Here is a 26,110-nt window from a genome sequence, read left to right as displayed (position 1 = left end):
GAAGGAATAGGGTAGAGCCGATTCCTTCCTCAAGCATAGAAAGGGCTGGAGCACAGAAAGTAAGTACTGTACAAGATGTGGCAGCAGAGGGACCAGAGATCAGACTGTGCAGGGCTATTTGGGTCTAGATGAGAGGTGTGGATTATATTCTTTTTTTTTTAATTGAGGTGAAATTCACATAACATATACTTAACCGTTTTAAAACTGTACAATTCAGTGACACTAGTGCATTGACAATGTTGTGTAACCACTCCCTTGGATTGTATTCTAATTGTCAAGGATTATAAAGGGGACAGAATAACAGGTTGCCTGAGGCCATGTGTCCAGCTACTACTGCCCAGGTCTGTTGGAGTAATCATTGAGGCAAAGAACTTGTAACGGCTAGTAAAAAGACTCCATCAATACTAAATATAAATATGGATTTTTATTATAGGCACTTTATGAAGGAGTGAGTGAATTTTACTATTTATGTATGGTAAATTCAGGGAATACAATTTATAATAAGGAGTTTACTTAGCAAAATATATGTTCACACATATAGTTGCTTTAACAGTTTGTGGTCAAACTATGTATTGTGGCAGAATGAAAAATCTGATAACCTTCACTTATAATTAATAATCATTTTACATGAGTTTTTACTTAAGTTTTTTTTCCTGACTAATGAACTGTTTTCCTCCTGCAAACAACTCCTAAAAGTCCAGGTAGGCAACATTTAAAAGGTAGATCTATTATGCCACTCAAAGAGTAAAAAAAAAAAAAAAAAGTGTGACAACCTTTTGTACGTTAACTGAAGATTTCCAAGCAACCAAGAATTTATAATATAACACATTTTCCAAAAATAGTCTGACGTTTTATACTCTTGATTAAATTATTCTGTAGAGCTTCAAGAAAACATAAAAAAGGGATGTATTTTCATACTTTTCGGAACTTTTCCATTTGTTTTAAGGTGTCTGGGTCCAGTTCTTGGGACACGTCTTTCATCCACAGCAGAGCTCCTCTATATTCTGTGCGCGCCTGCTCCATCCGATTGACAGTCATCAAGGTATCAGATACTGCCCTTTGACTGAATGTTGCTACTTCTTGCTTAAGACGAGACAGGGGAGTATACAGAGCCAATCTAATGGCAGAGAGGTAAAAATAAGAGGCATGTACGTTCCATAAGCAAAATAAAACAAAAACAACCATAAAGCATAACTTGCTATCAAGATGAGTCTTTAAACAGGAAATTATTAAGATGCCTACGAAAATCGGAAAGCAAATAAGGATCATACAGTCAACTTTGAACTGTTAATAAAGATGTGTTTCTATCTCTCCCTTTCTTGTTTCAGGAAATATCAATATATCATTTTTGCAACATTTTAGATGTTTATCCATGTATAGATAATCTGCCAAGTAAATCTGCCATTTAGAAAAGAATTCCTTGAGTAAAGCGATCCTATATTTATAAAGCATAATCCTATAAGCAGAAAGCCTTTCTTTTGACAAATTTAGGGAAAACCTGGGTATAGAAAAGCAGATAAAATGCTAGATGAAGGAATGAGGATAAAATTCTTAGCAGCTGAGGATGAGAACAAGAGAAAAAAGGATTTAAGAAACACAAGTCAAACCCAGCTCCTCTGGTCTGCTTTTGACTTAGTGGCAATAGAGGGGCTTTTATTGGCTGTCTCTTTGTCACCTCCTTAAAGGTGGACTTTTGCACTAATATGGTGTTTCAGAATAAAGCCACTTAAGTTATACATTGTCATTACAGATCCGATAAAGTCTATTTTTATTTTTCTCTAGAAAATGCAAAGATTTTGGCTTTATTTAGTAATTGTAGGAGATTCTTTGCAGCAGGTATCTTTATGTTAAAAAGTTGTAAAATAATGAATGCAAAGTATATAATTAAGAAGACAAAATTTCCTCTGCCTAAAAAGAGGAAAAGTTCCAATGTACTCATAGATAGTATAATATCCAAAAAGTGAAAAAAATATATATACATGTTTAAATTTTAGCCATTCTGTGCCTCTGTTACATTAAACCACTTAAGAAATTTAAGTACAGGCCTAAAGTCTATTTCTAGGAATTAAGCAACCTGTGAATGTCAATTTTTAAATAATTATTTTAAATTCAAAATAAATAAGACTTAGGCATCAAAACAACTATATACTGCAATATACTTCTCTTTTAATCCTCTAATGGAATGAAGAGAAACCTTTACAAATATGCAAATTTAACTACACACATCAAAACTGTCATACTGACTACAAATTTAAGGATGATGCAAAACCATGATAAACCTTTGCTTGGCTGAAGAACAGAGTGCCTTGCCAGTGGCATCCATCATTTTGCCAGCCTGAGTTGTATCCCGTTCTGCTTGGAACTTTAAAAAGAGCCCTAGTTCGTTTTCTTCCTCCGATATAACTAGGGAAAAAATGACAGTATAGTTCATTGTTTCATTTCATCATTGGTTTAAAACACACACACACACACACACACACACACACACACACACGAATAAAATTCTCACAGCAATAACTCTCTATACATAAGAATTACTTGGGGGTGGAAGGAGAGACACTTATTTTTAAAATGCAAATTCCTGGGCTTCATCTCCAGAGATTCTGATTTTACAGGTCTGAGGATCTGTTTTTTTTTTTTTTAAACAAGCACTCCAGATGATTTTGATGCACTGACTCCATGGACCTCACTTCGGGAAAGACTGATCTTTAGTGAAAAAAAAAATTCCAAAATAATAAAACAAAGCCACAGATGACGCATTTTCAAACGTGCACTTTAGGATCATTGCCTCTTACAAAGTATTTGGGGGTTTCTATTTATTTTTTTATTTTATTTATTTTTGGCTGCACTGGGTCTTCGTCGCTGTGCGTAGGCTTTCTCTAGTTGCGTCAAGCAGGGGCTACTCTTCATTGCAGTGCGTGTGCTTCTCATTGCAGTGGCTTCTCTTGTTGTGGAGCACAGGCTCTAGGCACACGGGCTTCAGTAGTTGTGGCTTGCGGGCTCTAGAGCGCAGGCTCAGTAGTTGTGGTGCACGGGCTTAGCTGCTCCGCGGCATGTGGGATCTTCCTGGACCAGGGCTCAAACCCGTGTCCTCTGCATTGGCAGTCAGATTCTTAACCACTGCGCCACCAGGGAAGCCCCTGGCTTTCTATTTAAACTTAACTTATTCTTGTCTCCCATCCTGGCTTCATTTTCCTATGCTCAGTATCTCAGACCCACAACTGTCCACGATTTGGTTCCTAAAACCCTTAAAGTTGTCATGTAGTACAATACTACTCAAAGTGTGGTCCGTAGACCAATGTCGGTCCAGAACCATTTGCTACCAGCTTGTGACAGATATCAAAACTAAGAAACTATTTAGAAACTTTTACCAATTTGACTGTTTTATATCTGAGTCTAATAATAAAAAAGTGTGCCTATATTTTGCATGTCTTCTTTAATTCCATTTTTCTGAAAATTCATTTTTATTGTATTTTCAAAAGTGTCAGTTTACAACAGATTGAAAGTAAAACACAAGACAGAAAATGGCCCTTCACCACAGTTTTAGAAGCGCTGATCTAGTGGAAGATGACCCTTTAATCACAATAAGACAAACAGGTGAGGAAGCCCATAAAGTGTTCAAATTGTGAGCTTAAAGTGAAAAACAAGGACTTCTCTGGTGGCACAGTGGTTAAGAATCCACCTGCCAATGCAGGGGACATGGGTTCGAGCCCTGGTCCAGGAAGATCCCACATGCCGCAGAGCAACTAAGCCCGTGCGCCACAACTACTGAGCCTGCATTCTAGAGCCTGCGAGCCACAACTACTGAGCCTGTGTGCCACAACTACTGAAGCCTGCATGCCACAACTACTGAAGTCTGTGTTCCTAGAGCCCGTGCTCCACAACAAGAGAAGCCACTGCAATGAGAAGTCCGTGCACTGCCAACGAAGAGTAGCTCCCACTTGCCGCAACTAGAGAAAGCCCGTGTGCAGCAACAAACACCCAATGCAGCCAAAAATCAATTAATTAATAAATTAATTTCAAAAAGAATTCTATAAAAAAAAGTGAAAAACAGGACAAATGTCATGCTTAATTTCACCCTAGTTTACTGATGGAAAAACTGAAGTTAAAAACTGAAAGGGAAGTCCCTTTTAATACCTCTGAGGCAGCAGGGGAACTCAGGCCTTCTCACTTGCTAGCTGCTCCCCCCCCGCCTGGTCCTCCCTGTAGTACCTACAAGGGAGGCCCTAGGAGAGCACGATGGTGTTTGGGAGAGGGTGTCTACACATTCTGTAGTATCATCTTTAATAAAACCAAGTGCTGTTTTATGAACAATTAACCTGATTAAGAGTGGATTGGATTTGAGGAATCTGCTTAATTTAATATTCTCATTACTTCAAAGATGTACAGATTACATATTTCCTTTGAATCAGAACTTCATAAAATATACCTCAATGAAAACTACTAGAAAAAAAATATTAACTTGTAGATGATCCAGAAAGCTCTCTGAGAACTTGGACTATCTCATTAACAAATATCAATTGAACAAGAACCATCATTGAGCCTCATCCTTATCAATGCAGAAAGGGGAGGAGATGAAGCTGAATCTGTGCTAATTCTGTGTTGGGACCTGCTGCCAAAAACTACAGAGACCCTACTCCTATGTGTTCTTCCCCAGCCAAGTTATTCTCATAAAGCTTTATAGTGATGGAGGAATCTACTGCAATTGCCCAATGTTAGTCTCAACAGAAGATCTATTAATAAAACAGTCTTCAAGAAATCACACAGTCAAACACAACCTTGAAGAGAAAGTACATGATGAAATATATATATGTATATCCCTTCCTTACCCTGAAATGCTCCACCATCATGCTAAAAGATCTGGTGATCCCAGGACAAAATGCAGTATGCACAAACTTGCAAATGTTTCTTTACATTTCTGTCACAGGACTCCCTTGCTCCAATGATTGCAATGGCTTTTTACTGCTTGGTAAAATATTTAAGGTCCTTAGCAATCTGACTCGAATCTTCCTTTGCTCTTGTATCACCCTACTAGTCCCAATTACAAACTCTTCCATCATGCAGACTGTTCTCATTCTTTAACCTTATTCCTTGACTCCAATTCCCTTTCTTCCCACATATTCAACATCTATAAACCTTTTACATTTTACCTCAATTCCCATCTATGGAGTTGCCTTTACCAATCACTCTAATACACAGTTATTTTTCACTCCAAGAGAATTCAGAGGTATGTCTGTATCACTATCCTGAATTCAATTACACACTATTCTTGTCTCTTATTTTGTTACAAAAAGTTGTTTCTCAAACTACTGCCTTGGGAAAAGGACATAGTTTTACACATGGCAGGCACTCAAAAAATTACCATGCTATAATGGATTTCTTGCTTTAACGGGACAACACATGAACTTTGATTGTAAAATTTTGAGACCAATTTACACAGCTCCACAAGAAAACCATTCATTGAGCAAATATATATTAAGTATGCACTGTATGCTAGACATTGTTTCTAGGTTAGGAGACCAGAAATAAACAGACAAATTCCTGTCCGTAAGGAGGGCATATTCTAGTGGTGGTAAGAAAAACAACAGATAAAATATACAGAATGTTGAATACTGTTAAGTTCTATTGTTAAGTAGACAGACTTATGAGAAAGAGGGGTATTTCATTTTAGATATGGGGGTCAGGGAAGGACTCACTAAAAAGATGACACTTGACCACATACCTAAAGAAGATCAGGAGCCGACTATGCAGATATGCCTACTGTGAAGGAGATTAACATGGCTCAAGAGGAGATGAGATTAGAGAAGTAACAGAATCAGAGAGGTGGCCATGTCCAGTAGGGAACTGTAATTAAGGCAGGAGAAGAGATCCAAAGATTGAGTTCCAATCAGAAGAGGTCAAGAGAGGAGAGGGCTTCCCTGGTGGTGCAGTGGTTAAGAATCCACCTGCCAAGGCAGGGGACACGGGTTTGAGCCCTGGTCTGGGAAGATCCCACATGCCGCGGAGCAACTAAGCCCGTGCACCACAACTACTGAGCCCGTGTGCCACAACTACTGAAGCCCACGCACCTAGAGCCCGTGCTCCGCAACAAGAGAAGCCACCGCAATGAGAAGTCTGCGCACCGCAATGAAGAGTAGACCCCGCTTGCTGCAACTAGAGAAAGCCCGGGCACAGCAACGAAGACCCAACACAGCAATAAATAAAATAAAATAATTTATTTAAAAAAAAATAGAAGAGAGGAGATTCCAGCAGTGGCACGATACTGAGAAGGAATGACCATTAAAAAGAAATCCAGGGACATGTGGTAACTGGAAGCCAAGCACAGAGAGTGTCTCAAGGAGGGGGCGGATAATCAACTGTGTTAAATAATGTGACACGGACCGAGAATTGGTCCCTGGATTTATTGCTTCATGACTATGACAAGAGCAATCTGGTGCAGTGGTGGGAGTGAAAACCTGACTGGTGGGAGTGAAAACCTAAAAGGTTTATAGATGTTGAATATGTGGGAAGAAAGGGAATTGGAGTCAAGGAATAAGGTTAAAGAATGAGAAGTGGAAGGAAAGGAATGGATTCTGTGCCTACAGATAATTATGTCGAAATTCCCTGTGAAAGGAGCAGAGGAATGGGATGGCAACTGCTAGAGCAAGTAGGGGTTGAGAAAGAGAGCTTTTAAATGATGGAAGCAAATCCACTTAAGACTCTGGGAAGGAAAACTAAACTCAGCAAAATGAGTCTGTCAGAGGATCTGATGAACTGAGGACACTGGGGGATTTGAGAACAGGTCACTGTAAATACTCATTTTTGTCATTAGAAACTGTCCACAAAATAATTTAATAAACTACTATTTTTACATTAAACCTTTCATTTAAAAAAATGCAAATGAATATTTATTTTAAATGGGAATTGTCAGATAGATATCTATGATTTCATACCATTGAGTTTTAGCTGATATTTCTCAACTATCTTCAGAAGTTCAGTGCATGTCTCTTGAATGGAGTGAAAAACCTTTGAAATATAAATTTTATTAGGACAATGTAAAGAACCATAAACAAATATAAAATATTTAAAAAGCACTTCAAAAGCAAAACATTTTCTTATAAGTATTATGTCTATTTTCCTTGACTGTGATATACTTCAGTTTCGGTTTTATTTCAGGTGTAGAAAAAGCACATTTAGATTTCCCCCATGAGGGTTGGAAGAAATGGTGATAAATACATGGGAACTAATAAAAATTTATAACTGTGGAATTTGTCCTCCCCTCAGCTCCAAACTGTCTAAATAGCAAAAATGTAAATCTAATATAAACTACATCAAACATTGCTTACCACTGATGAAAAGAGTATAGATAGCCTTAGAAAACACTAACTAACTCGGAGTCTGACTTTTCTCCAATACTGGTCTAAGCAAAACAGGTCAGTGAGTTTACCATAAAAATTAAATAATGTGTTACAACATCAAAAATAAATTACTTTTGGATTATTTTTGTTTAGAATTTTCCATGAATATTAATCCCTTCATTATCACTGCTGCTAATAGCTAACAAAAAAATAAAATATCCAGTAGGCTCCCATTTCAAAGCAAGTGAAAATTTGAGATCAGGACACATACACGTGAGGTAACTCTTCACACATATCTATACATTTAGGTTTTCCCAGAGAAACAAGCCAGCATGGGTTTTAGGGTGCAGCCTAAAGAAAACTCACAAAGTCCTTCGCTGAAGAGTTGCTATGAGACTTTAGTTCAAAAAGACCTTGGCACTGTGGTACAATATTAGGCCCTAATCCTTTGAGATTATCAAATGAACTTCCAATATCACCATTAAGCCTGAATGATCTATCTCTGATGTAGTTTTGTGGTTATTTTGATGTTTGATCAGATCGAAGGAAGACTGATAACAGACACTAAAATCTAAGTGGAGGAGCAACCATCAATTTTCCACGTAAGTTTAAGTATGTTTGAATTACACTTGGTATATGGATTTGGCAATCTAAAAAGCCATTTTAAATCCATATGGAAGGGGATTAGAAAAGAATACAAAAATGATAGTTCTGTTATGATGAAGTGATTATGATTTTTTTTCCCATGGGTCCTTGGAAGATTTACATACTATTGCTTTTCACTGTTATAATAAAAATATCTTTTTCAGTTTTAGTGAGATATAATTTGACAAACAAAACTGTAATATATTTAAAGTGTACAACATGATAATTTAAGTATGCATACTTGTAGGTATACTTAAAATGAAACTATTTCTCATTCTTAAAAATATTAGTACAATTGTGGGAGAAAGTTCTTGATTGATTCCAAATATTTGTCTAATGGACAAGAATTACACTGAATATAAAATGTCACCCACACATTACCTAATGATGTGAAACAATACAAAAAAATATACATCTGTGGGAATATATGTAGCAACAGTGAAGAGTTCCCCTGGTGCTAAAACATATTACTTAAAGTCCCTTCATTTTTTTTCCATATTTGTCACTGAATCCTAAGAAGAATACTTTTCAACACAAATTGTACTTTTCAACACAAAAAGTTTGTTAAATAGAAGTAATTTCTATTTCCATATTTGTTAGGGCAATTACGAAAGTTTATTTTCTGCAGAATAAAATTACTTAGTAGATTAAGACCTATTTAATTAGACCTCTATTTAAAAATATTTAAGAATATTTAAGAATCCCAACAGATTACTACATTCCAAGCGTAACAGAACTCCTGCCTGGAAATGTTTGTAAAAGTTACATTAGTATATGTACATGGAATTAGCAAATCTGCATTTAAAAATCTAGATTTTTTTCATTAACGTACATGAGAACTTCCTTCTAATTAGCTTAATTACTTAAAAGCATTTAAAGTTTAAAGTTGTTTCCTGGTAATTAGTCCTTTTATTTAAAATGAAAAACAGAACCAAAAATGCATATGACATACTTCAATTAACTCCACCCCTTAATAATAGAAACAAAAACTCCAACTTGTAAAATCCTCACTCACTATTTGATTTCAGTTAATGTATTGCAGTGAGTTATAGACTTCAGATAAAATAGTACAAAATATTATGACATGATACATAATGAGTATATGGTCCCAATTAGAAATATAATTAATTCATTAACATGGCATAAAAATTACAATATTTGTGCCAGAGAAATTACTTAGTTCATGATTTATCTAATTTATGAACACCAGTTCTGCCAATCCTCAATCTGTGAGAATTATGATCTATCCAGAAGATCTGATTGATAAATGGATACAATTATTCTATTATCAAGTTTTGCATTTATCCCGATAAGTTCTTCAGTATGAAAGCTTGTCATAGTCCTCTTAGTCATCCTAGATAATAACAAGTTATATGCAGTACACAGAATCCTAAAATTTACCTCAAGTTTAGCATCCAGTTCAGCATCAGATGCCACTACGTGCTCATCCTCCTTTTTCCCGGTTGCTTTGATGAAGACCTGTTTGGTTTTCCAGTATTTCTTTTGCATTCTGCTGACTACTGACTGGTTATCTTCTGGTCTGGGTTGCCCAAAAAAATCCATGGAGTGACTACAAGAAATAACTAAAATTAAATTTCTTAAAAAATATTTTCAATAATAAATATCTATTTAGCCAATATTTAATCTAACTGAAAAACTGAAAAAGATACTAAATTGAATATTAATGTTGACAGCTAAACATGCTAATGTTTACTTTGTATGGTCTAAATTTATGTTTTAATTATAACTTGCACAAGTAACAGGCAAAAAGATTAATGATACATTAATTAGGTGACAAAGTGATAAAACTGTTATGATTTTGCAGTAATGGCTGGAAATAATTTTATTTTGTTCGACCAATCTCTATTTGTAGACACTTATTAGTTTCTGATTTTTGCTTTTGTAATAATACTGAAAAATGAACCTGTACACACATCTTTGCATCCTGCTATCATTTTCTTAGGAAAATTTCCTACGGATTAACTGCTATGTCAGAAGAATACACATTTAATATATACCCTCAGATATGCAAAGATTCAGATATATACTCTTCTTTAAAAATCACTTAAAGAAATACTTTAGTATCCAATAAATTAACAAAAATAAAGATCTTAAGTATAAGGGAGATATGTTATAAAAGAAATAGAGATGAAAATTGTAACCTTTTGTAAACTTAGAAATTAATGTCTAAGTAATTGTTCTTAACATGGTTAACATGGCTACATTAAGGAAATGCAAATGTGAAAAGTGTTCATTAATGAAATGTAAAAAAAAGAAATAATAATAATAGTTTTAAAAGCCCAGACTATTCCAATAAATGGTGGGAGGTAGGAACAAAGGGAGGTACTAAAATATGTGACTCATTTCCAGGGGAATCAATAGATAACTAATGTATTCTTAATGTTGGTAAAGAAATAGAAGTTCACTTTCTTTTTATTTTGAAATTACTAATCAAATAAAAATAGGATGTCTAATTTCTAAGTTATTAGGAGCAAAACAAAAGAACGAGAAAAACCAGCAAAAGCAAAAGAAGACTGGAAAAACAGGAGTAAGGCAACATAACAAATTGTGTAAACTAAGATGACAGAATAAGAACAATTATATTATTTACTATAATAAATGAAAACTTCCTCTTAAATACAAAGAATCTCAAATCATAAAAAATAAAACAGTATATACAATTATATGCTATTTGGGATCCACTTAAAACAAAATGATAAAGAATTATGGGTTAAGATATGCCAGGTAGGGACTTCCCTGGTGGCTCAGTGATTAAGAATACGCCGGTCAAAAAGAAAAAAAAAAAGAATACGCCTGTCAATGCAGGGGACACGGGTTCGATCCCTGGTCCAGGAAGATACCACATGCCATGGAGCAACTAAGCCCGTGCGCCACAACTACTGAGCCTGTGCTCTAGAACCCACAAGCCACAACTACTGAAGCCCGTGCACCTAGAACCCATGCTCTGCAACAGGAGAAGCCACCGCAATAAGAAGTCTGCGCACTGCAATGAAGAGTAGCCCCAGCTCGCTGCAACTAGAGAAAGCCCACATGCAGCAACAAAGACCCAGTGCAGCCAAAAATAAATAAATAAAATAAATTTATATAAAAGAAGATATACCAGGTAAATATAGTAGAAAGAAAATGAAAGCAGGGGTAGCCACATTAATATCAGACAAAGTAGGTTTAAATAAAAAGCATTATAGGGCTTCCCTGGTGGCGCAGTGGTTGAGAGTCTGCCTGCTGATGCAGGGGACACGGGTTCGTGCCCCGGTCCGGGAAGATCCCACATGCCGTGGAGCGGCTGGGCCCGTGGGCCATGGCCGCTGAGCCTGCGTGTCCAGAGCCTGTGCTCCGCAACGGGAGAGGCCACAACAGTGAGAGGCCTGCATACCGCAAAAAAAAAAAAAAAAAAAAGCATTATATAGAACAAAGACAAAATGTAAAGTCCACAGGTGGCCACTCTTCCAGATATTTGCTGGATATTCTCCTTTGGATATCCTCCTGGATTCCTGGACAGTATAGATTAATTATCATTTAACTGTAGCACCTCTCATGTGCTATGCTGGTAACTGGGTTGGACATAATTTGGCATAGAAAATAGTACAGGGGGGTAATGGATTTGATGTAAGCATTATACCATCTGACAGAAAGTCTTGCGGGAAAACTTGCAGTTTATCTTTCCCCTCCAATTTCTGTCTGCTTTTGCTTGCTTTTGATGGTTTTCAATTAGTTTTCCCCTCCAGATTGTTATCAGCATGAGGGTCAGTCCAACTGTATGACAAACTGCTGATCTCTTCTACTAAGCTGACGTAGGCTTAGGCCCAATCAGTTAAGAGAACAAACTTCTTAGGAGTATCAGAAGAGAACATCTCTTCCCCACCTCAACTCACTTGCTGATGTAGCTTGAACAGTATACTCCTGGCCTCTCTCCACTCCCTCACTAGCTCCTTCATACAAAAGGAAGAGTAATTTATCTGATTGGATTTGAGAGCAATAAACTTAGTCCTCCCCTGCCTCCCTGAAATCTATCCTGCCTGCAGAGAGCACACATTCCCTGGCAAGGGGAGGACAGTGACTGGGTGGGTAAAACTGCAAAAGGTGAGATTTGTACATTTGCAATTTTTGGCGGAGGGCACTGCTAAATCTGCTTGCCACTGGGGGTAGGTTGAGTAGAAAGCCAAGTCTTACTGGCTTGACATCATCAGATGACAGAGCTCAAGGCTGGAGAACTACCAGAAATTTAGGAAGAATATCATGGAAGGGAGGGAGCCAAAGAGGAGACGATCTCTGTACACAAAGAGCTCCCAAGACCTGTGCTGTTCACTAAACTAATCATGAAGTGAAGGAGGGGACCCTAGGGGTCCTCGCAGAAAATCAGCAGGTAGAAACTGAAGTAAAGGTTTCAACTGCTACCACTACAGTGGAGACAAGAGTCTGGAATTTGAATTCAGTCAAGTTAACTGCCTTCTAGAATAAAAATTATTTTTCAGAGAAGCAAAACAGAATTCAGAGTCTCTAAAATCCATCATTTAAAAAGGCAAGTATCGGGCTTCCCTGGTGGCGCAGTGGTTGAAAGTCAGCCTGCCGACGCAGGGGACATGGGTTCGTGCCCTGGTCCGGGAAAATCCCACATGCCGCGGAGCGGCTGGGCCCGTGAGCCATGGCCGCTGAGCCTGCGCGTCCGGATCCTGCGCGTCCGGAGCCTGTGCTCCACAACGGGAGAGGCCACAAGAGTGAGAGGCCCGCGTACCGCAAAAAAAAAAAACCCACAAAAACAAAAACAAAAGTCAAGTATCCAACTAAAAAACACTAGACATGCAAAGAAATAGGAAAATGTGACCCATACTCCATGAAAAAAAGTCAGTAAAATAGATTCCAAAGATTTCTCAGATATTACAATTATCAGACAAGCACTTTAGACCAGCTATTATAAACATGTAAAAGACTTAAAGTAGGATATGTGCACAATAAATGAATAGACAGAAAATATCAAAAGAAAACAAGTGAAAATTTCAAGTTGCAAAGTTCAATAAATGCAATTAAAAACTGACTGGATACTCTTAAGAATAAACAGAAGATGGGAGATATAAGAAGTGAAGCTGAAGATGAATCAATAAAAATTACCTAATCTGAAGAACAGAGAAGAAAAATAAAAAGACTCTGAAGGAGAGGAGGAATAGAAAGGGAATGAAAAATATCTGAATAAAACATCCTAGGGCTTCCCTGGTGGCGCAGTGGTTGAGAGTCCGCCTGCCGATGCAGGGGACACGGGTTCGTGCCCCGGTCCAGGAGGATCCCACATGTGGAGCAGCTGGGCTGCTGAGCCTGCACGTCCAGAGCCTGCGCGTCCGGAGCCTGTGCTCCGCAATGGGAGAGGCCACAACAGTGAGAGGCCCGCATAACGCAAAAACAAAACAACAACAACAACAAAAAAAAAAAAAAAAATCCTAAATTTTGTAAATGACATTAACTTATAGACTGATAAACACAAGGAAAATCACAAATAGGCACATCATAGACCAACTGCTTCAATTCAAAGATAAAGAGAAAATCTATCTTGAAAGCAGAGAAAAATGGTATATTACACAAACGGGAACAAAAATATAAATAAGATGGAAGCTCTCAACAAAAACAACAAAAGCTGGATTACAATGGAAGGACATATTTCAGGTGTTGAATGAAAGAAAGAAAAACTATCAACTCATAATTCTCTACTGAAACTGTCCTTTAAAACTGAAATCAAAATAAAGCCATTTTCAGATAAAGAACTGAGAAAATTCATGGCCAGGGGACTATTAGAAATGCTAACAAACTCTACAGGCTGAAGGGAAATTACAACAGTAATTTATCTATAGGAAAGAATGAAGATGACTGGAACTGGTAAATGTCTGGGTAAACATAGGACATTTTTCTTTCTTAATTTCTTCAAAAGTTATATATAGTTTAACATAGGCAGACAACAATAAAATGATAGCTCAATCATCCCAATATTCTGTCATTTCTGTGTCATTTATACCTTCACCTATTCCCTACCACCTTACTCCATAATCATTATCATCATCAACATTTTATATGGTTATTTTTGATAATATTTACATACAATGAAATGTACAATTTTTAGCTGTATACTTTTGACAAATAGGTATTATGGTATAGAACATTTCCAACTCCCCAGAAAGTTCTCTTGTATCCCTTTCCAGCCAATGCCTAGCCTACCATAAATAATAAATGTTTTGATTTTTTTTCACCTTAGTTTTTCCTTTCCTAGTTTGTTCTTTTTTATCGCTGAACAGTAGTCCATTGTATGAGTGTTAACAGTATGCTTTAATTTTTCACTACTGTAAATAAATCTGCTATGAATGTGCCTATACAAGTCTTTTGTGGACAAATGTCTTCACTTCTCTTCAATAAAACCTAGAAATGGATTTTTCTCTATCAAAGGATTGGTGTACACTTTATAAAAAATTGCTGTTTTACATTCCCATTAGCAATGTATGGGAGTTATAATTGTTCCACAACCTCAATAACACTTAAGGTTGGCAGACTTTTTTAGTTTTATCCATTCTAGTTGTGTAGTGGTATTTCCTTACAGCTTTAATGTGTATTTTCCTGACAACTGATAATGAACACTTTTTCATGTGCCAACTGGCCTTTTGTATATCCTCCATTGTTGTGTTTGTAAGTCTTTTGCTCACTTTTAAATTGGTTTGTTTGTCTTTTTTTTTTTAGTATTGAGCTGTAGAATTCTGGAATTTAGATTGGGATGGCACTGAATCTGCAGATCAATCTGTGAAGGACTGGCATCTTAATAATACTGAGTCTTCCACTTCATGAACATAGCATGTATCTCCATTTATTTAGGTCTTATCCTAAATAAATCCTGTCAATCCTAAATAATCCGGTGGATAGAAATACTCTCAGTTTTGGTATCTATGACACTCTATTTTGCCTTCATTCATAAATGATAGTTTAATTGTATATAAAAGTATAGACTGGCAACAGTTCTCCTCTTTTTAAAGCTATCATTATTGGTCCATGCAAGACTCATTCTTTTGTTTGTTCATTTATTTGTATATTCATTCCTTTTTAACCCCTTCCTCATATCCATCTCTCATCACAATCATTCAATGTGTTTGATGTGTACCTTTTTATTTGAATGTGTTCTTGTAAAATGTGTTATGTACATATGCTAATCTACACAAATAACACTGTGCTGTAGATTCCATTTCTGATTTTTTGTTGTTTTTCTTTCACTCAGTATTTATTTATTTACTTATTTATTTACCTGGCTGTGCCGGGTCTTAGTTGCAGCACGCAGGATCTTCGTTGGAGCATGTGGGATCTAGTTCCTGACCAGGGATTGAACCCTGGCCCCCTGCATTGGCAGCTCAGAGTCTTAACCACTGGGCCACCAGGGAAGTCCCCAGTCCTCTGTTTTTAAGTTCTATGTATGTTGCTATGTATGTGTCTGTTTTGTTGTTTCCATTATATAACATTCCTTAGTGTTCCTTAACTGAGGATAGAAGCCCTAATACCTTAGGTCGTCTATTGCAGTCAACGAGAAGTCTGGGCTCCTACTGTCCCTCCTTTTTCTATTTGAATCTTTTAGAAAAGAGTTTTTATCTGTGATGTCCTGAGATTCTCTAAGATGTATTTAAGTAGAGTGTATTTTCCTTATGGAGGTTCATGTCTTCCTTCAGTTCTAAAAAATTCTAAGCTGTAATCCCTTCAAATATTCCTTTTCAGCCATAATTTCTTCTTTTTATCTGAATCTTCTATTGGGTGTTATTCTTTGTATGTCTTAATGGCTCATTTTTTTATCTGTTTGTCTGTCCTATATTTTGGATAAGTTCTTCAGTACAATCTTCCAGTTTATGAATTCTCTTTTCAACTCTGTTCAGTCTAGAGTTCATCATACCTATTGAGTTTTTTTTTTTTAATCCAGTGCCTGTTTCTTTCTTTCTTAATTTCCAAGTTTACCAATTGGTTCTTCTTAATATTCTCCTAATTTTTTATCCTTTTTAATGACATCATTCCATAATTTTTCTCTTTGGCACCCTAAATATATAGAATTCTTAGACTTTTTATCTGGAGTAAATTCATTTTCCAAATATTGATTTTGTTGGTTGAATTCTGTAAGCTTATTTTGAGTATAAAATCTTTACTTTTCCTTTTTCCTCTCTTTGGTTATTCCTCCTTATCTAGTGATTATAGATCACTAGATCTATAATCTAGTTGCCTCCACTTCACCTTCAGGGTTGCTACTTTCACAGTGTCATATACTGATATTTTAGGGACCCTGATATAGTGGTATCTGAAATACTACCGATCTATTCAGGGTGTTGAAGGAGCATTGCATGTGAAACACTTTTAATTTCTACCAACCTGCAGAACCTGAACTCCCAGAAGCTAGGACCTACTTCTATACTGAGAGCTCAAGACGTCTGTTTCAGTCCACTCACCTCTCTTGTCTATTTTGTTTCTAGTCCATGTTTATCTTATTATTTAGCCAAGATAAACTTTCTGGGTTTTTTTTTTTTTTGATTACTATGAATTTGGAGCAGAACTTACCATGCCATCTTAACTAGAAATCTCCTTTCTTTCTTTCTTTTTTTTTTTTTGGCCGTGTTGCACGGCATGTGGGATCTTAGTTCCCCAACCAGGGATCGAAACTGCCCCCTGTAGTGGGAGCACAGAGTCTTAATCACTGGACCGCCAGGGAAGTCCATAATCTCCTTTATTTCTAGAAAGAGTACAATATTTTTTTTACTTGAACACAGTCATCACATGGAACACTTTACTCATTTTTGCATTATATAATATTTAAATTTGTATTTGTAGCTATCTCTTGGATATGGAATACAAATATTAAAACAAATCAATATTCTCTTTAGAGGTAGTTCTATACTCACTTTACTTATAACATCTCGTTACTATGACATCACAGAGAAACAAGCAAAACAAACTGATGGTAATGTGCAAACTGAAGCACTGAAATCCCCTTGAGAAAAATAAACTGTGAAGACTTTTGACTAAATACAACATCACCATTTGATGTAATTAAGAAAATACATTAGACAAGGTTGCTGTTTAATATTAATGTAGTATTCCTGATTACTCTAGCTCCTAAGCCATGAATTTTCTCTTTTTTCTTTTTTTAAAGGAACATTTATTTATTTATTTATTGGCTGCTTTGGGTTTTCATTGCTGCGCGTGGGCTTTCTCTAGTTGCAGCGAGCAGGGCTACTCTTTGTTGTGGTGCATGGGCTTCTCATTGTGGTGGCTTCTCTTGTTGCGGATCACGGGCTCTAGGCGTGCGGGCTTCAGTAGTTGTGGCACGTGGGCTCAGTAGTTGTGGCTTGCGGGCTCTAGATCGCAGGCTCAGTAGCTGTGGTGCACGGTCTTAGTTGTTCCGCAGCATGTGGGATCTTCCTGGACCAGGGATCGAATCCATGTCCTCTGTGTTGGCAGGTGGATTCTTATCTGTACAGCCTAATAGGTAACGTGGAGCCAATGAAGGTTTTGGAGCAGCAGAAAGACTAAACAGAGAGTTTAGAAAATCTTTCCATATTCCAGATATAATCTAATAGGAGTCTAGACCAAGGACATTAGCATAAGAATATATCTGAAGGAAGAATCTATAGAACTTGTTAATAATGATTCAAGTTTTGCCCCTGAAAAATAAGGGCAATTAGGAGAAGCTATCTAAGTGGGAACACTATGCATTTGATGTGTGAAATTTTGAATTTGAAATGATAAGGGACATCTGAGTTTACAGAAATATCTAACAACCAATTAAAACCGTAGTAGCAAAGGTTGTTTCAAGCTTGGATCTCCAGTCATACTGCCTAGGTTTGAAGCCAACAACTCCACTATTTACTAGCCGTGGGACATTGTGCAAGTTACATTAATCTTTCTGACCCTTAGTTTTCTCATCGGTAAAATAGGAATAATGAAGTAAATAGATTGCTATAAGAATCAAAAGAGAAAATACATGTAGAGCACTTAGAACAAAAATTGTTGGCAGTTAAGAAGCATATTATTTTATGCTTTTTCATTTTAATTTTTAGATTGGAAATGGTGATTTGGGAGCTAACTATATGAAGATAGTTAAGCAGTGAGAACACAGGAGAACTTCAAGAAAGAAAGCAGAAAGGTGGTAAAATTTGAAGGTTTGAAGAAGGTGAATCAAATTTGTACTAGGTTCTTAGTATTGTGCTATGGATTAACCATAATAAGAATAATAGTTTAATGAGAAATATGTTCTATATATAATAGATACTTCAATCCCATAGTTGAAAGAAATTGAAAAGAACCTTAGAGGTTACCTAGTTCAACTTTCTATTTCTGTTATCTAGTTCAAAAGGGATGGAGACTTCCATACAATGGAGACCAATAAAAGAAATTTAAAAATCTTAATCATAACTGAGAGAATATAAAACAATTACACAGAGAAAATTTATTCGATATAGAGTTAGAGTGAAAAGCTTATACGAACTCCATCACCCAACAAGACTGCTATAAAGAGATTAAAGTGTCATTTATCCTCATTTGCCATAAAATCATTCACCAGAGCAATAGCAATACAGACTATGTGTGCTGATTAAACAGTTTTTATAAGTAAAATAGCTTTTTGTCTTTGATTGACCAATATGAAACTGCCAACATTAGATCATTTCTGACCTACAAAATCAGCAATTTCATATGGTTCAACCTAAAAAAAGGAACTCAAACAACTCACCTCAGAAGAAAGTGCTTTGTGGGTAAATGATGTGCCTAACCAAGATCACATCTCCACTGCATTTCAGGGATCTAGGCTGATGGGCGAACACTATGGTCCTCTGGCAAATTAGTTCTTAGCTGCCTTCCTGCTACAGCAGCGGAATTAAGTAAATCCAGCAGACTGCATGGTTTACACAGCCAAAATTACTATCATGGTCTTTTACAGAAAAAGTTTACAGAACTCTGATCTAGATCATGGCTCTCAAAGCATAGTCTGAAGGGTCATAAGTCTCTTTAAGCTAATGTTTACTCTTTGTTCATATGTATGTATACATACATACGTATGTACACACACACATATATATGTAATTTTTTAAAATAAATTTATTTTATTTATTTATTTTTGGCTGTGTTGGGTCTTTGTTGCTGCACGCGGGCTTTCTCTACTTGCAGCGAGTGGAGGCTACTCTGCTGTGGTGTGTGGGCTTCTCATTGCGGTGGCTTCTCTTGCTGCGGAGCGCAGGCTCTAGGCGCACGGGCTTCATTAGTTGTGGCACACAGGCTCAGTAGTTGCAGCATGCAGGCTCTAGAGCACAGGCTCAGTAGTTGTGGCGCACAGGCCTAGTTGTTCCACAGCATGTGGGATCTTCCCCGAACAGGGCTCGTGAACCCGTGTCCCCTGAATTGGCAGGCGGATTCTTAACCACTGCGCCACCAGGGAAGCCCCATATATGTAATTTTTAAAGGTACTGCCTGACTAATCTTTCATCAATTGTCCATTAATTCAGGAATAGCTTTTGGCTCTGGCAAATCAATGAGTAGATTATGTTACAGGGTGATTTGTATGTCCCCTTGCACAGATGGAGACAAACTGAAGCCTACTGGAATCATTAGGGGTTACTGATATGAAAGACAAACTTTTAAGTCACAGATTGAGAATCGCCCCTCGAACTTTCCTAAAGGATATATTTATAAAGTACCAGCTTTAATATTAGACTAGAATTGCATCAGGTTATAAATACCAATCCTTTCAGATAGGTGAGCTTAACTGTTGTTTAGCCAAATGTGGGTTTGGTTACTGAGAGATGAAAACCGGACTAGGGCAGTTGAAATTTACAAATACTCTGAGACAATAGAAGTAGGCAGAATTATAATTAGCTGAAATTTCCAAAGAGTCCCAATAAGGAAGTCAGTTTCATACACATATTAAATGCCAGCTTTGTTCTGGGTGCTACACTTGACACTGCAATCATAACACCAATAAGACACTGAATGAGAAAATTAGATGCAGACCTGTCTTTATCTAAAACAGAAAGAATATGGTAATTACTTACAGCCATTCAATCATACACCCCAAAATCCCATACTAAGAAAGTAAGTTGCCCACAGAGAGGATACAATGTCCACCTAATATTCTTATAACATGACTAGAGCTTAATTGTTTTTCAAAAATAATTCAAAATTATGTAAAAGGTAAAGTCTTAGAGGGGGCTTAAGATATTTAAAAGTTCCTGATAATCTTGGTATTACTACTGACTAAAATAGTAATCATTATACTTGTAGAGCTCTTGACAATTTTTAAAACATTTTCATACATTTTATCTCCTTCAATCTTCATGACAACCCTGACAACTAGAAATGGCAGATTTTATTATTCCAGTTTTTTAAGGAGATCACCGAGGCATTGTGAAATTAAGGGAACTTTCTCAAGGATACACATACATTAAGAACATATTGATACTTAGCACACATCCAAGACTTTGACTCCAGAAGCAGTGTTCTTTTGCATTTTGAAGGTGAGGAAAGTATGATTAAAGTTATCTTCTGTTTTATAGTGAGTTAACTGAAACATACAATATTAGTTTCCTAATTTTCAGGTAACCTGCTTCCAAAAACCTATAGGTTTCCAAGAACTAGTTAGGTACATAAGAAAGAATGTTGCTTATAAGAATGAAAACAGAAAAAGTTCATTAACAAAACAGAAAGTCAATTCTGCAAACTGTATTTGAATTTCTAGTCACAATAAAATTTATTTTTTATAAGTAGTCTATACTTTTATTAATCAGCATAATTTTAGTCTATAGAGAAGAGGTTACATAAAAAAACAAATTAGATGTTATTTTTTTCAAAAAATGATATGCTTCAGGATTGTTATTTACTTTTTAGACTGACATATTATGAATTTACTATAGAGATATAATTAATTTACTTATGCCACTTTAGTCATATCATTTCATAAAGAAGATATGAGTAACATTTAAAATAGATTATTAAATTGAGTTATTTGTAGTGAAGTGGATGGACCTAGAGTCTGTCATACAGAGTGAAGTAAGTCAGAAAGAGAAAAACAAATACTGTATGCTAACACATATATGTGTAATCTAAAAAAAAAAAAAAAAGGTTCTGAAGAAACTCGGGGCAGGACAGGATAAAGATGCAGACGTAGAGAATGGACTTGAGGACACGCAGAGGGGGAAGGGTAAGCTGGGATGAAGTGGGAGAGTGGGATGGACATATATACACTACCAAATGTAAAATTGATAGCTAATGGGAAGCAGCCACATAGCACAGGGAGATCAGCTCTGTGTGTTGTGTCCACCTAGAGGGGTGGGATAGGGAGGGTGGGAGGGAGACGCAAGAGGGAGGAGAAATGGGGATATATGTATACGTATAGCTGATTCACTTTGTTATAAAGCAGCAACTAACACACGATTGTAAAGCACTTATACTCCAACAGAGATGTTAAAAAAAATTTTTTAATTAAAAAAATAGATTATTAGATAATTAAAAGCTTTTCCACAGCAAAGGAAACCATCAACAAAACAAAAACACAACCTGTGGAATGAGAGAAAATATTTGCAAATGATGCGACCAACAAGGGGTTAACATCCAAAATATACAAATGGCTCATACAACTCAATATCAAAAAAACCAAACAATCCAATCAAAAAATGGCAGAATACCTGAACAGACATTTTTCCAAAGACATACAGATGGGTAACAGGCACATGAAAAGATGCTCAACATTGCTAATTATTATAGAAATGTAAATCAAAACCACAATGAGGTGTCACCGCACACCAGTCAGAATGGTTACCATCAAAAAACTACAAGTAAATTTTGGAGAGGATGTGGAGAAAAGGGAACCCTCGTACACTTTCGGTGGGAACGCAAATCAGTGCAGTCATTACAGAAAACAGTATGGAGGTTCCTTAGAAAGTTAAAAACTGAACTACCATATGATCCAGCAATTCCACTCTTGGGTATATAACGGGAAAAAACAAAAACACTAATTCAAAAAGCTACATGCACCCCAATGTTCACAGCAGCACTATTTACAATAGCCAAGACATGGATGCAACCCAAGTGCTCATCAAAAGATGACTGACTTAAGAAGATGTGATACACACACACACACACACACACACACACATATATAAACAATGGAATATTACTCAGCCATAAAGAAAAATGAAATACTGCCATTTGCAACAACGTGGATAGACCTAGAGAATATTATGCTTAATGAAATAAGTCAGACAAAGATAAATACTATACAATATCATTCATATGTGGAATCTAAAAAAAATACAAATGATAGTATATACAAAACAGAAATAGACTTACAAACATAGAAAACAAACTTCTGGTTACCAAAGGGGAGAGGGAAGGGGGAGAGGGACAAATTAGGGGTATGGGATTCATGGATACAAACTACTATATAGAAAATAGATAAGCAACAAGGATTTACCGTATAGCACAAGGAATTAAACCTATTATCTTGTAATAACCTATAATGGAATATAAGCTACAAAAATATTGAATCACTATGCTGAAACTAACCTGAAGTTAACACAATATTGTAAACCAACTATACTTAAATAAATAAATCAAGCAGAAACTAACACACCATTGTAAAGCAATTATACTCCAATAAAGATGTTTTTAAAAAAAAGAAAATAAGACTTGAAAAATGTTGATGAAAATCAATAAGACCATTCAAAATATAAACAATATATTAGAGGAAGTGAACTAGAGAAGAAAATATTTTATCTTTTTGAAAGAATGGCTGAAAAACTATATTTCAAAAGTTTTTGATAGTTTAAAGTATCACACTAAGTTCTTCTGTTAAAACGATATTAGGACTTCCCTGGTGGCACAGTGGTTAAGAATCTGCCTGCCAATGCAAGGGACATGGGTTCGAGCCCTGGTCCAGGAAGATCCCATGTGCCTCGGTGCAACTAAGCCCGTGTGCCACAACTACTGAGTCCGCGTACTGCAACTACTGAAGCCCATGCGCCTAGAGCCCGTGCTCCACAAGAGAAGCCACCGCAATGAGAGCCCTCACACCTCAACGAAGAGTAGCCCCCACTCGCTGCAACTAGAGAAAGCCCGCACAGCAACAAAGACCCAACGCAGCCAAAAATAAATTTAAAAAAATTTTTTTAATGATATTAAAGCTAACTGCTTATAAAACTTGAGTATTATATTCCCAACTTTATTGCAAATTTCAGGCCAACACCTCTCCCAATCCTCTGCTATGCTCAATGTTCCCAACTGCAGAACCTCTCATAAAATGAAGCTCAAATGGGATAACACATACAAAATTGCTTTTACCAGTGATTTTTTTTTTCTTTGCGGTTCGCGGGCCTCTCACTGTTGTGGCCTCTCCCGTTGCGGAGCACAGGCTCCGGACGCGCAGGCTCAGCGGCCATGGCTCACGGGCCCAGCCGCTCTGCGGCATGTGGGATCTTCCCGAACCGGGCACGAAGCCGTGTCCCCTGAATCAGTAGGTGGACTCTCAACCACTGCGCCACCAAGGAAGCCCCAAAATTGCTTTTAAAAATATAAAGTTGTATATAAGTATAACACATTATTACATACAGCCTCTCAATAAACAAGAATGCATAGGATGTAAAACTTTAAAACCCTAAACTTTTTTTATTTGACTGACATAATTTTAAAACTCAACACTGAGAAAAACTTGAAAGAACTTGCCCTTTCAGGTATTAAAATATATTACAATATATTGTAATATATATATATATAAAATACAAAATATATTACATATATTTATATATATATACATATATACATATATATATATATAATACAAAATATATTACAAGGGTGCCCTTGACTACATGCACTTATCTGTGTTCCCTTCCCAAACCCACCGAAATAACAGTAAAGGTACAAAACAAAAAAGTTATCTATTAACTGATAAGCATAGAGAAAATAACCATAGTGACTAGAGCATATGAGAGATTTCAATAAATTTTTAGAAGAAGGCAGAGAAAGTAGTATCCTAAGCAACTAACAGAGGACTGCTAATGAGGAATGAGTCAATTACCCTGCAGATTATCTGAAAGACTCACCATTTAGAAGTGGAAGGAGGATTCTTTGAAGCCTGTATACAGCAGGTTGGACCCTGAGGCACCTCCCCGCCCCCTTAATCTATGTCGTTAAATGGAAGCTGAAGAAATTAAACATGGAAAGCTCTGGTCTTTGGCAAGCTAACACAGCAGAGGGCTTGGCCTGAAAACAAAATGATTAAGTGGAAGTTTACATGCCAAATCACTGAATTTCAAGCTCTCTTCCCCTTCCTTGCTCACCAGTAGCAAAACACTACACACACACCTCTCCACTCCTCAGAGAAGACTGGAACATTCTTTTCTCTGAAAAAAATTAAAAGCTCCAGAGAAAAGGAGTACTTAATTTGGACATTCTAAAAGGACAGATCTTTGCCTTTTCACCCTAGGGCGAAACTCACCAGCTGATAAGCTCACTCCCACATACTAAGCTTCCAATTAGCTTTGTTATAATCTTAAATATAGAGAGCCAAAGGTAGCCAGATATCTGAGGAAACTCTCCGTCAAGAAAGACCTCTGACCTAAACCAACAACAACAAAAAAGAAAATATATGAAAAGAAACAAAGACAATATGAGGCTTGCGGGGGGGGCGGGGCGGGGGGGGACAAAACAAAAAATAACTCTCTAACTAATATCCCTCAAATATTGTCTTATAAAATATTATCTTATCAGAGAGATAAGTAAAGCTACTGCTTCCATGAACAGACTATCACTTAGAAAGGAATAAAAAAGAATCATTGGGAAAAAAATAGAATAGTTGAAAATTTTAAAACATTAATAAAAGGGTTGAAAAATATAAGAAATATCTCAGAAAGCAGAACCATAAAAAAGTTTAAAAAATTAGGGACTTCCCTGCTGGGGCAGTGGTTAAGAATCCGCCTGCCAACGCAGGGGACACGGGTTTCATCCCTGGTCGGGGAAGATCCCACATGCTGCGGAGCAACTAATCCTGTGCGCCACAACTACTGAGCCTGCGTTCTAAAGCCCGCGAGCCACAACCACTGAAGCCCACGCACCACAACTACTGAAGCCCGCGCGCCTAGAGCCTGTGCTCCGCAACAACAGAAGCCACCGAAATGAGAAGCCTGCTCACCACAACGAAGAGTAGCCCCTGCTCGCTACAACTAGAGAAAGCCCCTGCGCAGCAACGAAGACCCAATGCAGCCAAAAATAAATAAATACATTAAAAAAAAAAGTTAAGGAAATTAAAGACAGTCCTGGAAGTCTAATATTTGTCTAAAGAGTATTGTAAAGATTGACTAAGGAAAGAAATAATTGAAGAAAATTTCCTGTAACTGAAGGACACAAATCTCCATACAAAAAGAGATTTGCTCCCAAATGCATCACTGTAAACTTTCAGAAAAGCAGGGATAAAAAGATCCTGAAAGTTCTAAGAGATAAAAATTAGATCACATACAAAGCATTGGGAGTCAGAATAAGAGCAGATTTCTCAAAAGCAGCAATGCATGATGAGAAGAACTAAATCAAATCTGGAAAAGCAATGAAGGGAAGGCCTAAGATGACAGCTACACAGAACAAGCAGCTCAAATTCAAGCAGGAAGATTAAGTGACTCTAGAAAGCAGATCACTAGGAAACATAACTGATATGTTTGAGCATATTACTCATAGCCATATAGCAGAAATGTTAGAGCAATTGGGAAAAAAAATCAATGGTTATTCAGAAAATTAGGTTAAAAAAAAAGCCAGTATTAATTCCAATAAAAATGAAGGGACATGATATTCAAAAAAGGAGGAATGGTTATAGGGCACTAAACCAACTAAGTTGGTTTTTTTTCTTCCAGTTTTATATATATATAAATATATATGTGACACACAGCACTGAATAAGTTTAAGGTGTACAGCATGATTTTACTTACATATATCGTGAAATAACTACCACAAGTTTAGCGATCATCCATCATCTCATATAGAGACAAATTAAAGAAACAGAAAAAGACTTTTTTCCTGGTGATGAGAACTCTTTAGGATTTACTCTTCAACAACTTTCAGACAGCATACAGCAGTGTTCA

At 36.7% G+C, this 26,110-nt stretch overlaps 1 protein-coding gene across 1 annotated transcript in view; it reads right to left on the bottom strand.

Moving 5' to 3' along the window:
* ICA1L (islet cell autoantigen 1 like) overlaps positions 1-24,102 on the bottom strand; it is a gene marked incomplete at its 3' end in the record, with an annotated part of 53,483 nt that extends 29,381 nt beyond the window's left edge. The window contains exons 1-5 of the mRNA XM_082658383.1: positions 24,086-24,102; positions 9,384-9,552; positions 6,933-7,005; positions 2,280-2,403; positions 919-1,117 (exon numbers count right to left, since the gene is read on the bottom strand). Coding sequence (XP_082514509.1) covers positions 919-1,117; positions 2,280-2,403; positions 6,933-7,005; positions 9,384-9,545 — 558 coding nt within the window. The 5' untranslated portion in view covers positions 9,546-9,552; positions 24,086-24,102. The remainder of the gene's footprint in view (positions 1-918; positions 1,118-2,279; positions 2,404-6,932; positions 7,006-9,383; positions 9,553-24,085) is intronic.
* Positions 24,103-26,110: the final 2,008 nt, after the last annotated feature.

The sequence above is a fragment of the Grampus griseus genome, assembly GCF_964374135.1.
Source record: "Grampus griseus genome assembly, chromosome: 7".
NCBI lineage: Eukaryota > Metazoa > Chordata > Mammalia > Artiodactyla > Delphinidae > Grampus > Grampus griseus.
Note: the sequence above shows the minus strand (reverse complement) of the source record. Positions and strands in the feature narration are given on the sequence as shown.